Consider the following 19,588-nt stretch of genomic DNA (forward strand, 5'->3'; position numbering starts at 1 on the left):
AGTTGGAAAATTTCTTCCCATCCAGCTTGTGACATATTGTTCAGTAAATTACATTTAATGCGACGTGCCGGAGAAACACTTTGCCACTCACTGAAACTAATTGTTGCCTTGATGAGCGCCGAACCGAAGCTGCTCTGTTCTTGATGCAGGTTTTCAAATTGTCGTGAGCAGCTTTGCAAGCCAACTCGAGCACTCCGACGGCCGAAACTCTATAATCCCTGTTAGGTATACTGGTGCTCCGGCACCAATCCGTTCGGCCGTTACCCTTGCGGAGCAATCAATGAATGCGACCAACAGGGAACTGCACACTTGCACGGTTCGAGTTGGACTTTGCCTTTCCCTTAACTTGTCCTCCTTTGTTACGTCCACGATGCCGATGCCGTACAACCACACGGGTTTACGGTTTGAAAGAAAATAGGATATTTTTTTGGGGTCCGCGTGTTTTATGCTCTAGCGGTACACACTCACAGGATAGAGACAAATCAGCAGACTCAGCCAGAGGGGCGAGTCCAACGAGACGAACGAATGAGCGTTAAAAGGGAGCGATGGCAAAAAAATACATAGAGGCGAATGAACTGCAAAGTTTAAAGCCTCTTAAAAACAAAGAAAGAAGAAAGAAAAATACATTCATTACGATTTGTTCGCTCGTTGGATTCACATGCAGGCTAAAAAGGGTCCTTTTCAGGATCACAAAATTATCTTCAATCTAAAGATTTTATTGTTTTGTTATTACTCGATATCCCCATCTTGTTCGACTAAACCTTTCTGTTTAGCGATTGCATTTGCCACTCGCCACAGCTTTCACAGTTGGAAAATTTCTTCCCATCCAGCTTGTGACATATTTTACAGTAAATTACATTCAATGGCACGTCGCATTACCACCACTCAGTATCGGATTGGAGGTAATTTTAACCTGTAATTGAACATTTGCGATGACAGTGGTACAGTGTCGACTTTCAATGTGGGGTCATGATTTGGACCCCGAACTCTATGTTTACAAAAATGTCCAACTAAATATGTCGCATTACAGGTCCGTCCAATTACCTGAATGTCGAGATAAGTGTAAATTACTGTACTTTCAATCTAGAAGCAATTTAAGAATTGGTGAAAATCAATAAGCTCAGAACAACTGCCAAATTCACATACTCATCATATCCTGGCAAACAAATTATGAAAAAATCCATTTGTGTTTTATTATTATTTTGGATATTGTTTTAGAAAGCATTGAACTGTATTTCCTAAACTCTTTTTTGGAAGGTTTAATGGCCCTGAAAAGCGCTTTGTTTTATGGAATGGTTCCAATTTAGAAAACTTAGTACTCGTGGTTTTGAAAAAAACCATTTCGAACGCCCTCGATGCCGCCTTGTTCTGGATTTGCCACCAAAGCAGTTTGTATAAAGAACAAACTTTTTTCTTCTGCTACCTGATGCCGTTTTGCGATTGCGTTTGCCACTCGCTGCAACTGCCTGTTGTTGTCTTGATGTGTTCTGTTCTGAATGCGGTTTTTCTTATCGTCGCGAGCAGCTTTACCAGCCAACTCGATCACTTCGGCGGCCGAAACTATATAACGCCGGCTAGGTGGACTGGTGCACTGGTACTAACGCGCTCAGCCTAGCTACCCTTGCGGGGAACTCCAGATCAACACGGTTCGAGCGGGATTTTGCCTTTCCCTTCACTTTTCCTCCTTTACCATGTCCAGACATGGCTTCTTGGGTTGGTTTGTTGATGTGTTATGGTGTACGGTTTGAATGAGAATGATCGTTACGGCAGCGGAGCGGGGATTTTTAAGCTGACTGGCTGGCTCGAGAATTACGCATGTGTGAGACTGCGACCAATGTTTCGTTCATTTTTTTTTCTTTTTCCTTTCCAATCGTGCTTCATTCTATTTCGCTGCTGCTCTGGTTGACCGTTTTGGTCGGTACGATTTGAGGAGCACAAAATGGACCAATCAAAAATGGGCATATAGTGCATTTTGACAATGCTTGATATTTCACAATTATTCAATTATTTATCTCAAGAAAAATGAAATGTTATTCGTTATGATAGATGCGTAGATAAATTTCCTATCAATTGATGCAAAAACCTTTGCGATCTATTGAGAAATGCTCGAGTTATAAGCGTTCCAAATCTTGCATTTTTTCCTACTTGTTCAGTGCCTAGATTTCCATTTCACCCCCTATATCTTCCGGTTAGACGTAGTCCTACGTCAAAAAATCATTAAAGCCCTTACTACCCTTTTCTTCTGTTTATTAAATTATGCAGAAGAAGACAAGAAGACAACTGATCTCATTCAATTTTGCTTATGCATAAGAAAGGGGAAGGAGAATTGGCAAGTGCATTCGAGGAAGTTAAACGGGCTCCTAAGAAAGAAAAATATGGGGAATATAACACTTACATTGTGAGCTAACGCCGAATTGTAGGCAAAAAGATTGTTCGTTGCGTCGGGGACAAAAGCGAGTGGCTATATTTACTGTTCTTGTTTCAAGCGAAAAAATGCTGGATAAATTTCGTGTCTAATGGTATATAACACAACATATGTCGCAATGACGATTTTGAGTAATATGCGTTTGATAATTCTTAATGAATCGTTACATTTTTCGTAGAGTGACCCCCATATATAGAAATTGAAGACATAGTCCCATGTTAAAATATATAATTAAAGTGACCAGATGTTCAGAAGTCTAACGCGGGACACAAAAAACGAAACGTTATGTGAACAAAAACCATAGTTTAGCGAGTCTAAACTGATCAGTATTATTTCTTTCTGAGTATCGGCACTCAGTTGTGGTTTTTCGGTGGTTTAGATTTTGTTTACGCCCGAATATCACTCGCTCAATCAGAGCATTTACGCCTGGCAAGCACGATTCAAATTCTACAATTTTATTCAAATTACCGAATGGAATGCTCGAAAATTCCATTTCATTTGTCATTGATTTTAATGTTAACGTATGCATTCAAAAAATGGACTAATTTCGGATGGCGATGAAAGAAAATTTAAAAATTTTCTTTCAATCTTACGTTTATTAAGTCTACAACAAAAATTATTGAAGGATGTTGATTCGCAGCAGCAGTACTGTCAAGCAACTTGATCATTTTTACATACTGCAAGCTCCACCCCATATCTAAGCAGCAGGTAATCACCCAGAAGGAGTAGCTTGAGGTGCTGGTAAAAAAACTTCCTTCCGGAGAAAGAAGTTCAAAACTTCTTCTCGTACTCATAATGAAAGACGAGACGTACTTGATGCTAGAATTCAACGAATGGCAGGGGACCGGGTACTTTACGTTCCCCAGGTAAGCGATGACGTCGAATATATCATTCACATCAAGTTCTCGAAGACGGTCCTTCTCTGACAGACGTGAAGGGAATGCCCAAGCCGCTCTTCTTTCGAGTCATTTGGTGAACGGAGAGATATATAGTACCAAGTGCTTGCCGGAGTTGGGAAGGTGATGTTGTCTTTATGCCGAACCTGGGATCCAGCCCATTATACCAAAGATCACTGGAGGATGGATCGGCTGGAGATAAACATTGTCGCGAAGACCACCAACCTTACCAACATTCCCCAGCTTCGCCCGATAGAAAACTTTTGGGCGAATGGCCAAAATGAGAGACAGAAAACGTAAAATAACACGCCGATATACATCTTTTCATCGGCCATGGTTTAAGTTCCGGCCAACTTCCGTAAGACCGCCCAGCGCTTCATTTACGATACTTCATCAAACAACTCTGCCTCTTCCTGTCGAGTATACACTAGTTCTTCCGGCTTATTTCAAACGTCAAACCCTGACCGAGCTAGGGAACCAAAGATGAACTTTTCGTCTGACTTACGTTGGTCCCTGCGGATCAATAGGGGACTTTTATAAAAATCATTTTCCAATTTTGTTGCTGTCGCTACCAGTTGATACTCTCTAAACAAAAAGCCCAATATCGGTGCGATGAAACCAGCTCAACGTATTAATCTTTGGATGCATTAGAAGCGCTCTTGAACAGTCTGCCAAAGAAAAGTTTTTTTTGAAGTTCATCCATTTAAGAAAATTAACATGATCAAATTGTGATAATGAAATATATTGACATCGCGGGACATTTTCGTTTCTTTTGCCAAATGCGGGACGGAATCGTACGCGGGACATTTTGTCGAAATGCGGGACTGTCCCGCGTAACGCGGGACGTTTGGTCAGTTTATATATAATTCTATTTATTTTCACTGTAATGAATTGTTATGGAGTACCCAAAATGATTGATTCAAAACTCTCGTAAAACTATCAGGGAAGACTGAACAATAATTAAGAGTACAACAGGAAGCTTGTATCTTGTAGCTTGTATTTCGACCAGTTAGATCGAGGTATTTCTGTTTGGGTGACGGTTGAGATTTTCTAATTGTTCGATAGTTAATTTCATGACAAGTATTATTTTATTTAATGTAATTGTTATGGAGTACCGAAATCTTGACGCACAAATCTCATCAATACATCATGAAATGACTGAGCAATAAATCGGGATCTACAGAACAAAGTCCATCAACTCAATTTGCACACCTCTAGGTTCGAAGATAAAATTGAGTGCGGGAAAGTAAGAAGCCATAGCTTGTATGCAACAATTGACTGACATACATTTATGGCAAACTTGTGTAATACATATCATGCTATATACGCTATAAAACGAGACGATGATTATTTCTCATCCTTTTTATTAACACCATGTCATACTATGCGATATCACATATCCTTTCTCAACGGGATTATTTCAATACTACTTCCACTACTTGAATTAGGATCGTTGTCTGTTCCCAACTGGCTCTCCTTGCTGGTCGGTGATATCCTGACATCCGCTTCATTGACCACCGTATAATCGTCCAAATCAGGTTTAGACTGCTCGGGCAGGAAATGATCTTCCACGAGCACAATTTCGGAATCAGCATCATTATCCTGCAGCATCTGATAAATCCCCAACGGCGGAGGTCTCGCTGGCAAACTTGGTCGATCGTGATCTCCTTTGAAACTTGCCATATGCTTGATTCGTCGCTTGGCATATGGACTAGCTTCGTAACCCTCGAAATCGGTGATCTCCTCGATGCTTCCGTTTGGATTCAGATGCTGCAGCGGTTTCACTTTCCGTTTGGCATATGGACTGTTCTCATAGCTTCGATCGTTGAAATTTTGGATGTGTTCGATGCTTCGACTTGGACCGGCACTGTTTGAGCGACTGATGGTTATGGTTGGAGATTTTGGGTCTGCCGTGTCAGTTGATATGGTTGAACGGTTGATTCCTAAAATGTCGGTTGAATGGTAGTGTAGTTCTGCGTCCTCTGTGGGAGATGGCACGGTCTCTCGTGATGCTCTGGATCCCAATGGTGAGGCGTGAACATTGGCGATAACCGTTGCGGTCACCGTTCGATTAGATACAGGACTCTGGTAGATGGGTGAAGTGTCTCGATTGAGAGCATCGGTCGGTTCACGATAAACGGTTCCTCTGACAGAGAGAACATTCTCACTTCTCGATCTGTTCCCTAGACGAACCTCAACCTGATCGTCTTCTCCGTCAGCATTTGGCTGCTCATCTCCGGTGGATTGTCTCTGCTTTCTTTTCTTCCTGCGTTTACCTCTCAGCAGCAGTTCATCGAGGGAGGCAAAGGATACGGAGTCCAGTTTTGGTAGTAGAATAGCATCTTCGTAGCATGGTGGCCTCGATTCACGGGCATCGGGAGCGTTCAGCTGCGCTTCCTGTCGCAAGCGTAACTGATTATCGCGAGCTCTGTTAGAAAAATAAACAAATTATTGCTGATGTTATCGACACAGGGATTAGTCAGTCGACTTACATTTCTCTGAGCTCCTGAATGTTTTCCCTCCGCTCCCTTTCAGCCGCCAATTTCTGTCTAGAATGAATGACTTTCTTGACCGACGAAAACAGGCAAAAGAAACCGAAAAACGCAAGAATCGCTAGCATGAAGTAGGTCCAAATCATCTCGGTAGTTCCCATGGATTCTTGAGGAAACCAAACAGATCTACAGGCTGCCTCCCAGGTTGCGCCATAAAAATCCTCCGGAGTGGTACACCGCAACTGTTTACGATCGTTGACCTGTGATGAAAAGAAATAATCAAAATTTGAAATCTGATCGATTCTTTGAACCTACTTTTCGCGGTGGATCCGTCAAAAATTCGAAGAAATTGTGAAAATCTCTATTTCCACATTCGCAACGCCACGGATTATCGCCCAACCAAATTTCACCAAGATACGGATTGTTATCGAAGAAGTCCACCCTAAAGGGCGTCGTGAAGCGATTTCCAGACAGATTGATCCTCTGCAAGGCCGGAAGTTTGGCGAAAGTCGTATTTCGGATCGATGTTATGCGACACATGCTCAGGTCAAGTGTCTGTAGTGATTCGGATGCGATGTTCTCGGGATCCGCGGAAAGCAAATTATTCGAGAGATCCAAATCGATGAGCGATGGCATCGCACCCAGTGCATCCACATCGATTGTCATAATTTCACACCAGCTAATATTTACGTAGGCCAATGAAGTCGCCATAATTCTCTGTAGTCGTCCTATATAGTTCCGGCTTAGATTGATGTGCGTCAACAATTCGTTGTCCTTGAATGTTTTGCCATCGATACGGGGGATCATATTGAACGAGAGATCTAGATTTCTCAAGTGAACCAACCGTCGGAAAGCGTCCGGCTGAACTTGATTGATTGCGTTGTACGAGATGTCTATGGTTTCCAGCAAAGGATTTGCCATAAAGCTGTCCCTGGTCAGCTGACGTATCATATTTTGTCGCATAACCAGCGTCATCAAATTTGGGAATCCACCCAAATCGATCGAATCCATATTGCAGTGGGACAGATTGATGCGCTTCAAGCTTGGAGAGGATATATTACCGTGGGCAGACAAGGTAAGTCGCGTGTTTCTGGACAAGTTTATGTACGCCAATGAATCCAGTCCACTCAAAGCTGTTGGCTGTAGCGTACTGAGCTTGCAATTGCTTAGATCCAATAGCTTCAAACTGCTAGACTGCATATCCGATATTCCGTGGATGGGATTCGCGCTTAGCTTCAGATGTTCCAGGTTGGGCATTCCCTGAATGACTTCCTTTCCCGATATCTTCGTAATTTTGCAGTTACTCAAATCCAGGTACTTCAGAGAGCCACTGACTAAAACTAGCGAGGCGTCATTGCTTGAGAAGCTTGTGAATTGGTTCTCAGCAAGACTCAGCTCCTCGAGGGAAGGTGTTCTCTGTAGTATCTCGTTCGGGAATATTTCAGCCCAGTTGGTGAGGTTGTTTTTGCTCAGATTTAGCTGTTTGAGTGAGTGCAACCCATCGAAGGAGTATGGCGGGAGGAACGATAGCAAATTCGACGAGAGATCCAGATATCGCAAGTTTGATAACTGGGATAATTGCGGTGGGATGAAGGTGAACATATTTTCCGACAGATCGAGGATCCGTATCTGGAAGCGATAACAAAAATCGACAAGCGTTGCTTGAGTTTGACTATTGGTTGTAACTTACATCTAGTTCTGGAAAGTGAGGCAGGTCGGTCAGTCCCAGACTCGAACAATCGACGAAGAAGTCGGCATTCTCATAATCACAGTGGCATTCTGTGGGGCAGAATTCTTGTGATTCTGTGGAAGCAGTTAGGGACGAGAGTACTAAAAGGAATAACACTCCGCTTATTGTTTTGTAGTCCATTTGAACTGTAAGAAAAATATTTGTGTTAAGCAGATAAGGATACGAATATTTTCATTTTAAACTAAATTGCAAACAATTTCACTAGCTTCTTGTTGTTCTAACGTTAGAATTCAAGACAGCATTTTGGAACACATTAATTGTGTATGTCAATAATAAATAATAAATAACTCTAATAACGTTTGCATTAAAAAGTTAACTTTTTCCGGATGCTAATAAAAAAAACTAAGACAGACAATCGAGTTTGATAAATTTCCCATGGAAGGTGGAATTCTACGCCCTAGTGAGCGGCCGGAAATTAGCCGGAACATTCGCCATGGCGGACGAAAACATGCGTGTAGGCATGTTGTTGAGCTCTTTCTTCGTTTTATTTATTAATTCCTTCTCAGTTTTTGCGACAAAATTGTTGGAGTAGATATTACGCTTCAGTTTTGCCCTGAAATTATCGATAGGACGCAACTGGGGGACGTTGGGCGGGTTCACCGTCTTGGGTACGACATCGATATTCAACCCTTCTAACGATCGCTTCGAGAAGTGGGCCGACGCCCTTGGCTTTGATATCGTTCTCGCTGATTGTCAGCAACAACAAGAAGGTACCTTCATGGGAAACTTAGTGTGTGAAATAAACTCCACATTGAAGCTCACTTCCTTCGTGGGCGAAGTAAAATACGAAGTAGATGTAATCCTAGGGTGAGATAGGTCTCTTCGTCCATCACCACCGTTACGTCGCGATTTGCCGGGAAAATCGACTTGACCATCTTATTCAGCCGCTGCCGCTGCGTCATTGCCTGCAGGTCCGAGACCAGTGGACAGGACCTCCGCTTCCTGACATGTATGTCCATGTTTGTCAGGTACTTTTTCACTGTTTGGCCGGTTGCACCGACCTCCCGGCCAAGCGCACGCAGCTATGTAGCCACTTTTCCCTCGATCTTCCTCTATATCCGGCGTCCACAAAGTGCCGCACGATGTCCGTTTTCGACGCGGCGGGGTACCGTTCTTTGAACGCGCACACTTCTGAACGGAGTAGCTTTACTGTTTGCGCCATCACGGTAAGAGTTCGACTGATAGGGTTAGATGGGTTAGTATGATTGTTTGTAGATTTTGCTGCATGGGTAGTTTCGTCAGTGCGTGTGAAGGTAAACCCATGAAAATCGTCATTTGTTGTCCATTTTTTTTAATGCAAATGTTAGCTACAAATATTCATGTTGAATTGTATCAGTATTACGAACGCCCCTTGTCAGCGAGCACACCTCTGGAATATCACCGTGACAGAAAAAGACAGGTGATGGATGGCAAGAGATATTGTGTTATTGATTCAATTCACTTTTGTTCCAAAGTTCCCTAAGAATAGAACTCACGTGCTCGATAACTCGATTTATGAGAAATATAGTTTTCTAAAATCACATCATATAGAAAATCATATCTACTGAAACTTGCTTAACCAGTCTTTGCTCAAGTGGAACATGAATAGTTTGATGTTTATAGAAGAATTGTAGTTATAATGAATTTATTTTTCTAACAGGCAGCGGTTAGGTTAAGTATATTGTATCAACGCTTCATCATATTCACAATATTGAATTCTCAATATTTATTCACGGTAAATTCATAGTTATAATTCAAGAAAAAGATGAACAATTTTCTAATGAAAAATTTTGGATTTAGGATTTTGCCCAAATTAACGTTTCGAAGGATTGAATTATTTACTAAGAGTAAAACAACAAAAGAATTATAAAACGTGAGTTGATTTCAAAAATATTAAACAAAATTCTAAATTGTAAAATTTCTAATAGGTAATTTTAATGCAAAACATAAATAATCTTCGTTGAAAAATTTTGGAAACGACTCTCTCGCTTCGTTGCATCGTTCAGTAAGACCAATTATCCTCATTGAAATGAGGAAGAGAACGAATTACCGTTCGGAAAATACCGCTGTCTCATCCATGGAGTTTGATGAGCTATAATTTCCGATTTATGATCCGAATCAAGCTTCATTGTTATAGATACTGCAGATCCTCTAGAACATAGTCATACTCAACTTGTGATAACGTTAGAGTCACTTTTTTGTTTCTAGCGATATGTAAGAGCTCAATTGAAATGTTGTATATAGTGTAAGATACAATAACTATCTTGTTTTATAAGACTGGTCATTTGAACATGATTATTTTGTTGAGGTGCTCGCTGCTTTACAAAACCTCACATCAATTCCGAATGAACTTCAATAAATTTTTAAATCGTTGGTCATCTTTACTTCTAAATCAGTTTCACAACTACACTCGGTCCAACTTCTATAAGACCACCCTGATTATATACACAAACAATTAGAATTTCAACAAGATACATTCATACATTGTAGATTGCTTAGAATAAAATATATTTAACGTCAATTTCGTTCAAAAGAGTTGTTTGTTTATTTATTGTGCATAAATATGACAATTTCAGCTGTCCAGTTTCTATAAGACCAATTCAAAATTCATAAGTATTATCAATGAAAAATTCAAAACAATCGGCGGATTTACATGTCAATCATTGGCAACCTTGCCATCTGGAATAATAACCCGGAAAATTCGTGTTGGCATACTATTTACTTAATTCTGCTGAACGGATTTCTCGATATTTCCCATGTTTCCGGAATTGCGACCTTGAGTTCTTAAATCGTGGTGTACCGCTTTCCCTCAAGGTAGATTTTGCGTACAACGATGCGTCTAAGATTTTCGACAGGATTCAAGTCCGGAGAGCAAGCCGGCCAGTCCAAACAAAATAAGTTTTTGGACCATAATCCATTGTTTATTTTCCTTGCTGGTATAAATAGTAGCTTAATTTTGCTAGAATGTGAATTTTTGCGACGAAATCCACGCAAAAACAGTTGGAGAGAGGATTCCAGAACATGTATCCTTGAATGATGTGTTAAGCAGATAAGGATACGAATGTTTTCATTTTAAATTAAATTGCAAACAATTTCACTAGCTTCTTGTTGTTCTAACGTCAGAATTCAAGACAGCATTTTGGAACACATTAATTGTATATGTCAATAATAAATGATAAATAACTCTAATAACGTTTGCATTAAAAAGTGAACTTTTTCCGGATGCTAATAAAAAAAAACTAAGACAGACAATCGAGTTTAATCAATTTCCCATGGAAGGTGGAATGGCGGCCCTAGTGAGCGGCCGGAAATTAGCCGGAACATTCGCCATGGCGGTTCAAAAATACTATTTCTCCTTCCGTTAATCACGACAGTACCCGTTGAAACCATCAGGACCATCCAAATAGAACTTGTTTTCGTCACTGAAGATAACATTGAAGAACTTTTCGTTATGGTATATAGCGAAATGTATTCTTTTGGAAACATTCTTGTCATAACATACAATGCCCCACTGTCGGTTTATGTGAGCTTTAGTAAAACTCAGACGTCTTCCGATCTCACGATGAAGTAAGATAAAGAGCTTTAACCTTTTAAAGGCTTTTAACCAAAACTTGACAAATTGTCCCGAGTAACATTTAAATTGAAATATTGCTTTATTTACACAAGCGATTTTGGAGCATTCGAAGCTGTTCTAATTATATCCCACTTATCTCGGTCAGAGAGCTTCGATTTACGTGGAGCTCTCTTCTTCTTACCATATTCTTCAGGATTCGCCAAAAAATTGAGCACTTCTTGATAGGATCGTCCAATCCGACGAGCAATTTCTCTGATACATACATTTGCTTGGTGAAGTGCATCGATTTGTTGTTCTTCTCCCTCCGTGAGCACTTTTCCCTTCGACATTTTCCAGATTTCTTGATCGAAACAACAAGATTTATTGATCAAATGTAACTGGTCTAATACAAACTTGACACTTGAAAAATATAAAACATTCGTTTACGCTCAGCGCTTGCATATACACATATGAAAATCATGCAGTGTTTGGTAGTCACCAAACCTACACACTAAAATATAAATGGAAGCATTGTTTGTTTCAATGACAAAAAGCACTAAGATCATCACCTGGTCTTATAGTAGTTGGACAGAGTGTATAGAACCAGAGGAAATACTCTTTTTCTAAATAACAGTAATTTTGCTCGAATTGCAAAAATTGTATAATTAGTTATTTCTGAATCAATTTAATCAACCTGCTCCAAGCAGAAATTCAAAAAACAATTTCCATTATCATAATACCGATTATAATAGCTGGTGGATTTTGTTGTTGTCTATCCACAATACCGTTCTGAATCATATTTCGGACGCTTAAGGCATATGATGCAGAAAACAGATCTAAACTTTATGCACAGGTATTATTTGGTTGATATTTTTAAAAAAATAAACGGGTAAATTCAACGTGCTCACGCTAAGGAAACGTCAAACACAAACGATAATGAGTAGTGTTGTGAGATTTCTGCTGATTATGTTATAATTCAAATGTAGTTCTCATGTGAAATGATAGTGAAACCAAGGGATTAATCTAAGGAAGCAATTGTGATATTAATTTCATAGTTATATCACCAGTGCATTAAACATTTCAAGATATTAGAACAAAGTGTCCGAAATATGATTCAAAACGGTAATTGACTTCTTTACAGAAAATCGTAACTTAGAATCAGAGACCGAAATGCTCGCCGATTTGAGGCGAAAAACATTCGTTTTCACCCACAGGGAAAAATAGCTGAGAATAAAGTAGACGTTGTACGCTCACTTCGAGTCTCGCGAGAAATTCGCTGCCGATTTTTATTTTTCATCGAGTTATGATAGCCGAAAAATGGTTCCGTTTTCAGTGACTCCTTGATGCCGATAATGGTTCTTCACTTCTTCAGTACAGTTGAAAACATTGCATGAAAATATGCGGTAATATTGGGTTTCATCGTGAAGTGAATAGGAGATGGATTAATATTTGTGCAATCCAGACGCTGTCCAAATGCAGATCGTTTGGACGCTGTCCTAACAGACTAACGTTGATAAAGTCAGCTATGATTTTTCGCTCCATATTTTCAGTACCAAATGAGAGACGAAAAAGCATTCTCGTTGAACTTCCGAGATAGAGATTTTCCACATCTCTTTCTCTGAAAAAGAATTTTCGGTGAAAAGGAAGAGACGAAAATATCAACAATACACGGTTCATCGAAAACCAGATTGATTGACTGAATATTTATCGTGCATCCGAGCGAGGATTTCGATCTCTGCTTAGAATCCTGTTGTCAGATTAATCTATGTTATCATAAAAAAATCAGTTGTAATTAAAATAAAACATGTAATTTTGGCTACCTCGGCTGACTCTGAGAAAGTTCAATCTACCGAAGCCTTATTATCAATCATTTTTAGCAGATGACAAATAACGCAGATAACGAACGTTGTCTTCCAAGGCGTCAAAAGCCTGTGTTCATCAACGTAGACCAGAGATTAAACATAGCGCCACAAAGAATAATCCAACAGTGTCGAATCGAATGATATTGAAGGCCAATTTACGGGTTCATTATAAGAAATTGTTCGTTCGCTGAAGGTTTCTCTCAGTGAGTCAAATGCATCTCGCGTGGTGATCATGGCTCTGTAGCCATGCCGATTACTTCCATTGCGATTACTTCTGGTGTGCCACAGGGAAGTATATTGGGACCCCTTCTCTTTGTTCTCTTCGTGAATGACCTGTGTCTACGACGGTGATCAAAATTGCTGGTGTTTGTGGATGATCTGAAGATATACCGGACCATCACTTCAGCTCTCGACTGTTGCGCCTGGTGTTCTAATAATGGTACGGAGATAAATATTGCGAAGACGAAAATAACCCCTTCACACGTAGACAGTCGTTCATTCGCTTCGACAATAGTACAAACTCGGTTTCCCTTGAGCGTGTAAACTCTATTCGTGATCTTGGTGTGATAATTGACAGCAAGCTGCAGTTCAACGAGTACATAGCACGGACCACAGCCAAAGCGTTTACAGTTCTTGGATTTTAAAAACGTAGTACGCAGTTCTTCACCGATGTATATGCTCTAAAGGCCTTGTACTGTTCGCTTGTGCGAAGCATACTGGAATATGCTGTCCCGGTGTGGGCTCCGTACTATGGAGTACAGTGTATGAAAATTGAAAGAGTCTACGCCAGCTACCGTGGAGGGCCGGTTCCAGACTTCCGGAGTATACCGATCGCTGTAAACTAATCGACCTTGAATCACTTGCATCCAGGCGGACTAAATTGCGACGACTGTTCGTGTTTGACTTGCTGACAGCTGCCCGTCTCTTCTTCAAAATGTCAACATAACAGTACCTCATTGTCGACTATGTAACCAGCTTTTTCTTTCGCTTCCTACGAGTAGAACGATGTATGAATACTACAATTCTTTTTTATGCATGTTTATGCATGAGAGATTTTAATAGTGTTAGTGCAGTGTTCGAATTCAATATAAATAAAACTGTTTTTAAACTTAGACTTAAAAATATAGATTAAGATGTAGTCTGAGCGAAAAAATTCGAAGACGAAATAAATAAATTAATAAATAAATAAATGAATATTAAATGTTTCGTTCTGACTGTTATCATTTTTTAGACGTCTCAATGATTCCATGCAGCGCATCAAGCATCGTCACACACAGTAGGAGTTCTCTGACAATGTGTGTTATTCTTTAGAGTAGAAAGTTGTGCGCAAACGATCCATAGTTGCTTGAATAATTCGCTCTGATTATGTCGACCATAGAAGGAACGAAGAGTGCGACGAGTTTCTCGAGCTGAACAATGATTTTTTGCAAAAAAAAAATCTGCACACTTTGCATGCGTTATTCAGAACTTTAAAATAACAAATCGAACTAAACATGACAGCTGTCAGAATGGCACGAACCTAAAGCCTCAACTCAAAAGAGCACCTATTGTATCTGTGAAACTCGGATCTTCCAAAGGGCAAGACATCTCTATTTGAAGCGCATGGTTGAAGGTATTTTTTAAAGTGTGTGTTATAGGAAGCAAAGAAATATATTTATATATTTTTCACAATTAGCAGAGTGGTAACACATCCCAGAAAGGTTATCATCTTTTGAATCATTCATAATAAAAACTCTATTTTTCACACACCGCACACTTCAATGCCGCTTTTCATTCAAATTTTAATTTGAGTTCTGACATATTTAGGATTCACGAATGAAAAATCTATAAAAAGTATCGAGGCTAGATACTGACTTTATCTTAGTCTATAGTACCGTTGACTGTTTATTTCAGTTTAGAACTTAATAACTTCATGAAATATATATTTCAAAGAAACAAGTGTTCCTAAAATTTTGATGAAGTCACTCAATATCTGGACGCACTGTTTATTTTGCTGCAGCGCTCTTAATGGTCGGATCTGGATTGTTTTGAGAGCAGTTTGTTTTGAGATGTTTCTTCATTCATTGCTGAAAAGTTCGTCACGGTTCATCTTGTTTCAAAGAACATACTTTGATGGAAGAAGCGAACCGAAAATTAGAAAATAACAAGACTATTTATGAATTCCAAAATCAACCAGCAGCAGTGCCTGAAAAAACGAAATTTTCCATACAATAATGCTCCCAATAAACCTGTAAAGTTTTAGCATGATTTGGCAAGCTGCAAATGCAACAGAGAAGTGCTAAAGTGGTATCGAGACGGGGTAGATTGCTTCGAAGAGGGAATCAAACCACCCAACTGTCCTCAACTCCGACCAATTGAAAAATATTCGGCAATTGTTAACACTTTGGTGTCCGGCGACACCACAGATATAGAGATATACAGAATAGTTGCTAAGATTAGCGTGTCCAAAATATGGTGAGTGGTATTCGAAGAATAGTTCGAGTTTTCATCAAAACCAAACTGAAATACTGAATAATAAAAATGGATTTGTGTCTGTCTGATTCTTATGGACTCGGAAACTACTGCACCGATCGACATGAAAATTGGTATGTAGCGGTTTTCGGGGTCGGGGAAGGTTCTTATAATAGTTCGAGAGCCCTCCACCCTCTCTAAGGGGAGAAGGGGAGGGGGTGCTGCCATACAAATGAAACACAAATTTCTACATTACTCGAGAAATAGTCAAGTAAAAGAAACGAAAATTGGCATGTGGAGGTTTAAAAGTGCAATAAATTATTCTATGGTGGTTGTCATACAAATGAAACACAAATTTCTGTATTAGTTCAGAATTAATCGAGCAAATGAACCAAATGGTGCATATGGAGATTTTAGGGTACAATCAATGTTTCTATGGTGGTTAGACGCTTCACCCTCCTCTAAGGGGGGGAGGGGGGAAGTGGGGTGAGAACTTCAAATTACACTTGCTAGAATTACAAAATGACAATCACGCTATATTGTAATAAATCCTGATAAAACGCCATCTGTAGAGAAGAGCGAGTGTGTAAATTCACTGCGCAAGCGTTGCTGGAATCATAGTAGGCAACTTCACTGTGACGCAAGAAATTGGGATTCGAAGAAGAAACTATAATCTGAAATTCATCATTGACACAAACGAACGACTGCAATTCCTACGACACAATCAGCAATAACTACTCACGGAAGAATATATTACCTTGCGATACGCTATCATAAGCAAAGCCGACACAGTCTTGCCAGACCGAAGACACAATGCATTATTATGACATTACAGCGCGTGTGTTCACACAAAAATTAAGTCCGGTCGGATTCAGTCCCACCTATTTCTGGATGAATTCGGTTGAATTGAAAAAGCGAGGATTTCCTTATATACACATTTTTTTATTTATTCAGTCCAAAAAATACGCCCTGAGGAAATCGATAGTGTAATTCCCCTATGAAATTCCAGATCAACTACTCACCCGCATTCTTCAATCGAGTTGTGTAAATGTAACAACTTTGCCACGCAATTCGACATAGATAACATTGAGCTCCGTGTTCCATTTCTGTGAAGCAAAATTGGTAATGGATATTCGGGTGGAATAAACACGCTTTTAAAACAAAAATATTAAATGAAAATTTGCTCTACATATCAAGTATGTGTTCTTTGTAAAAAAAAGTAACACATTCGTTGCAAGTGGAGAAAAATCTTGAACGAAGAAATTGTGCCTGATGATAATTTGATGGAAATGGTTAAAAGGAAATGTAAAGAAATTTATAGAAAAAAATGTTTCGTTAGGGTCAGGGCTAAAATGTCTTCTGTATTGAAATGACATCGTGTGATAATTTTCATTCAAATTTAAACAATTCAAAATTGCTTTCTGGTCTACCAATCTGACAGAGAGTAAACTGACTGTTCAATACTGTTACTACAAGCATGATTCATTATCCACGCGGTGATCTGGAAGTTTTATATACTTGCATGGCAGATGAAAAACGTATAAAGCGTTTCAACATTAGAATGAAGTGAATACTCCTCGATTGATTCACAATGACGAAATAAAATGGCGAAGCAAAAATTCACGGTTTCAAATAGGACGGTATAAGTTGTCTGGCGTATCGTTGGCTTCCCAATTTATGAACTGGACCCAGCAGCCATAAATTTACCCGTACATCTTGAAAATGGTAAGCACGTATTTTCCACCCACTCTTTTCTCTCTAAATCCAACTTTTAAGAGATCAATGATGTCAGTTAAATTAATTAAGTACATTGAAACAGAAACATCATACAAACTTTCGTCCAAATGGTTTCATTCGTCCTTTTTTTATCAATCATGTTCGATTATTTTTATGGGTCGTTAAAACATTCAAACACACTTACAATACATTGGTAATGTTTTATTTAACACCCAAAACATGCACTAGAATTAATTTATAAGGAAGAACAACGTTTGCCGGGAAATGAAACACAAATTTCTGCATAATACGAGAGCTAATCAAGCAAATGGAACCAAATTAGGCATATGGAGGTTTTAGGGTGCAATAAATGTTTCTATGATGGTTAGACTCTTCACCCCCCTCTCTAAGAGGGGGCTGCCATACAAATGAAACACAATTCTCTGCATTACACGAGAATTAATCAAGCAAATGAAACCAAATTTGGCATGTGGAGGTTTAAGGGTGCAATAAATGTTTTACGGTGGTAAGACACCCCCATCTTTAATGAGGAGCTGCAGTAGAAATGAAAGACAAATTTTTGCATAATTCGATCAAGAAAATGAAACAAAATTGGGCATATTGAGGTTTTAGGGTGCAATACATTTTTCTATGATGGTAAGACACTCCTTCCCCCTCTCTAAGAGGGGCTGCCATACTACCGAAACACAAACTTCTGCATAACTCGATCAAGCACAATTTGGAATGTGAAGGTTTCTGGGTATGAGAAATGTTTCTATAATGATATGACACACCTGACATCTGTATGACATCTGGAATGGAGAGGGGGTCCCATAAAAATATTACACATATTTCAACCAAAAATATTCCAACCAAACATGACAATTGAAAATTTCCGGAAAACTCTGGAGTAAAAAAGGAAAATTCTGAAAATTTAATTCGCATATGTTCTACAATTACATAGTGACAAGGGCTGTTAGTTCATTTTATGTTTGCGCTAGCGAAATTGATCTTTGTACGAAACTGGAAATGGATTTTAATGTGATGAAACGCACTCCTATATCTTCTTCTATCTATATCAAAAAAAGGATCGCCGGATGTGTAGATAAGAGCAGAGCTCGAGTAAGGAATTATCCGATCTAGGGCTGTCTTTATTCTATCATATTTTCCTCATAAAACATTTATTCCATGTAACGGAGAAACATGCTATCTACAAGTGGTTGAAAAATCTTGAACGAGAATTGTGTCTAAAAATAATCTGATATTATAATGATGAGATTTGTAAGAAATACTATCATTTTTATAGTAAAAGGTAAATTCAACGGGGTCGATTAGAAGATCAATCAATGAACAGTTCTGCGATTGCTCATAGTAAGAAAACGTAGATGTTTGAAGGTATTGATAACAAAACACAAATACACTCATGTGGCATTCATATCTTTCTTTCTTTTTTCTCCAGCCGCTCGACTCGAGTTTTCGCTTTTATCGAGGTAAAACTATAAAATATTGCGTAAATGGCATGCTAACGTTACTTGATTACAGTCAAAAAAGAACTAATGAATTTCTTCTTGCTAAACCTTATTCCAAATCAGGATCATTCGATGCTTCTATATCGAAAATTCAAGTACCGCAATGATTCATTGTGAATTATTTTTCATAGGCGTCCATTCCGATACTGCGACTGCAATTCAGGACTCACACGAATCGTATACTTCAATCACACTTAAAAACTTGCAGAAGAGTTCAAATTAGTTCACCTTTTATGGGTTTCTAATAGTTGTAGGAATGGCGAGCTTCAGCTGCTTCTCCGAACATAATCCAACAAAATTCGAGTCGATAATATTGACACCGCACTTTGCACGTTGCGGCGGAAATTATGATTCACATCAAATTAACACTGCCACTAACACACCGCACCTTATTCGTTACTTTCGCCGCTAACACAACGATGCATTGTAATGCGCTTCCCGCCACGATAAGATAAGGATTATCTGTTTTACTTTACAGACAGTTATTTTCGTGCTTTGTTTTTTATCTCTCCCGTTGAAGTGTAATTTCGATTTTACTTTCCTAAAACTACATGTTTCGTTCGAAAATATGTGAAATAGATTATGATGCCCAATGGTATGTTTGCATAATTTTTCACTGGTCAACTGAATTTGTATCATGCAGCAGTGCTCCAACAATATTTATTTTGCACACAAAACACACATTTTCACGAAAAAACTGTTTCTAATTCTATAATCACACTGATGAAGTAGAAACAGGTGAACCACTGAAACGATACTAAATCGATAATACTGGACCGAAACCAACCATCCGAATGTGCAGCGCCTTATCAGCCGTTCTCCACGCATTGATAAGATAAACGACTCCGTTATTATGATGCTCATGAAATCCACTATAACTATAATTTCGTTATGAATTGCAGAGAGTAGAATGTAACGCTTGCTATCTGACTCGG

General features: G+C 39.1%; 1 protein-coding gene across 1 annotated transcript; it reads right to left on the bottom strand.

Annotated features, from left to right (window-relative positions):
• Nucleotides 1-4,547: 4,547 nt before the first annotated feature.
• On the bottom strand, nt 4,548-19,387 carry LOC129767574 (toll-like receptor 2). Its single transcript, XM_055768610.1, has 5 exons — nt 18,882-19,387; nt 7,504-7,688; nt 6,129-7,442; nt 5,814-6,073; nt 4,548-5,749 (listed from the first exon to the last, which is right to left on the bottom strand). The coding sequence occupies exons 2-5, from the start codon at nt 7,681-7,683 to the stop codon at nt 4,714-4,716; spliced, it is 2,790 nt and encodes a 929-aa protein (XP_055624585.1). The 5' UTR covers nt 7,684-7,688; nt 18,882-19,387; the 3' UTR covers nt 4,548-4,713.
• Between the last annotated feature and the right edge of the window lie 201 nt (nt 19,388-19,588).

This window comes from Toxorhynchites rutilus, chromosome 2 (assembly GCF_029784135.1).
Source record: "Toxorhynchites rutilus septentrionalis strain SRP chromosome 2, ASM2978413v1, whole genome shotgun sequence".
Lineage (NCBI taxonomy): Eukaryota > Metazoa > Arthropoda > Insecta > Diptera > Culicidae > Toxorhynchites > Toxorhynchites rutilus.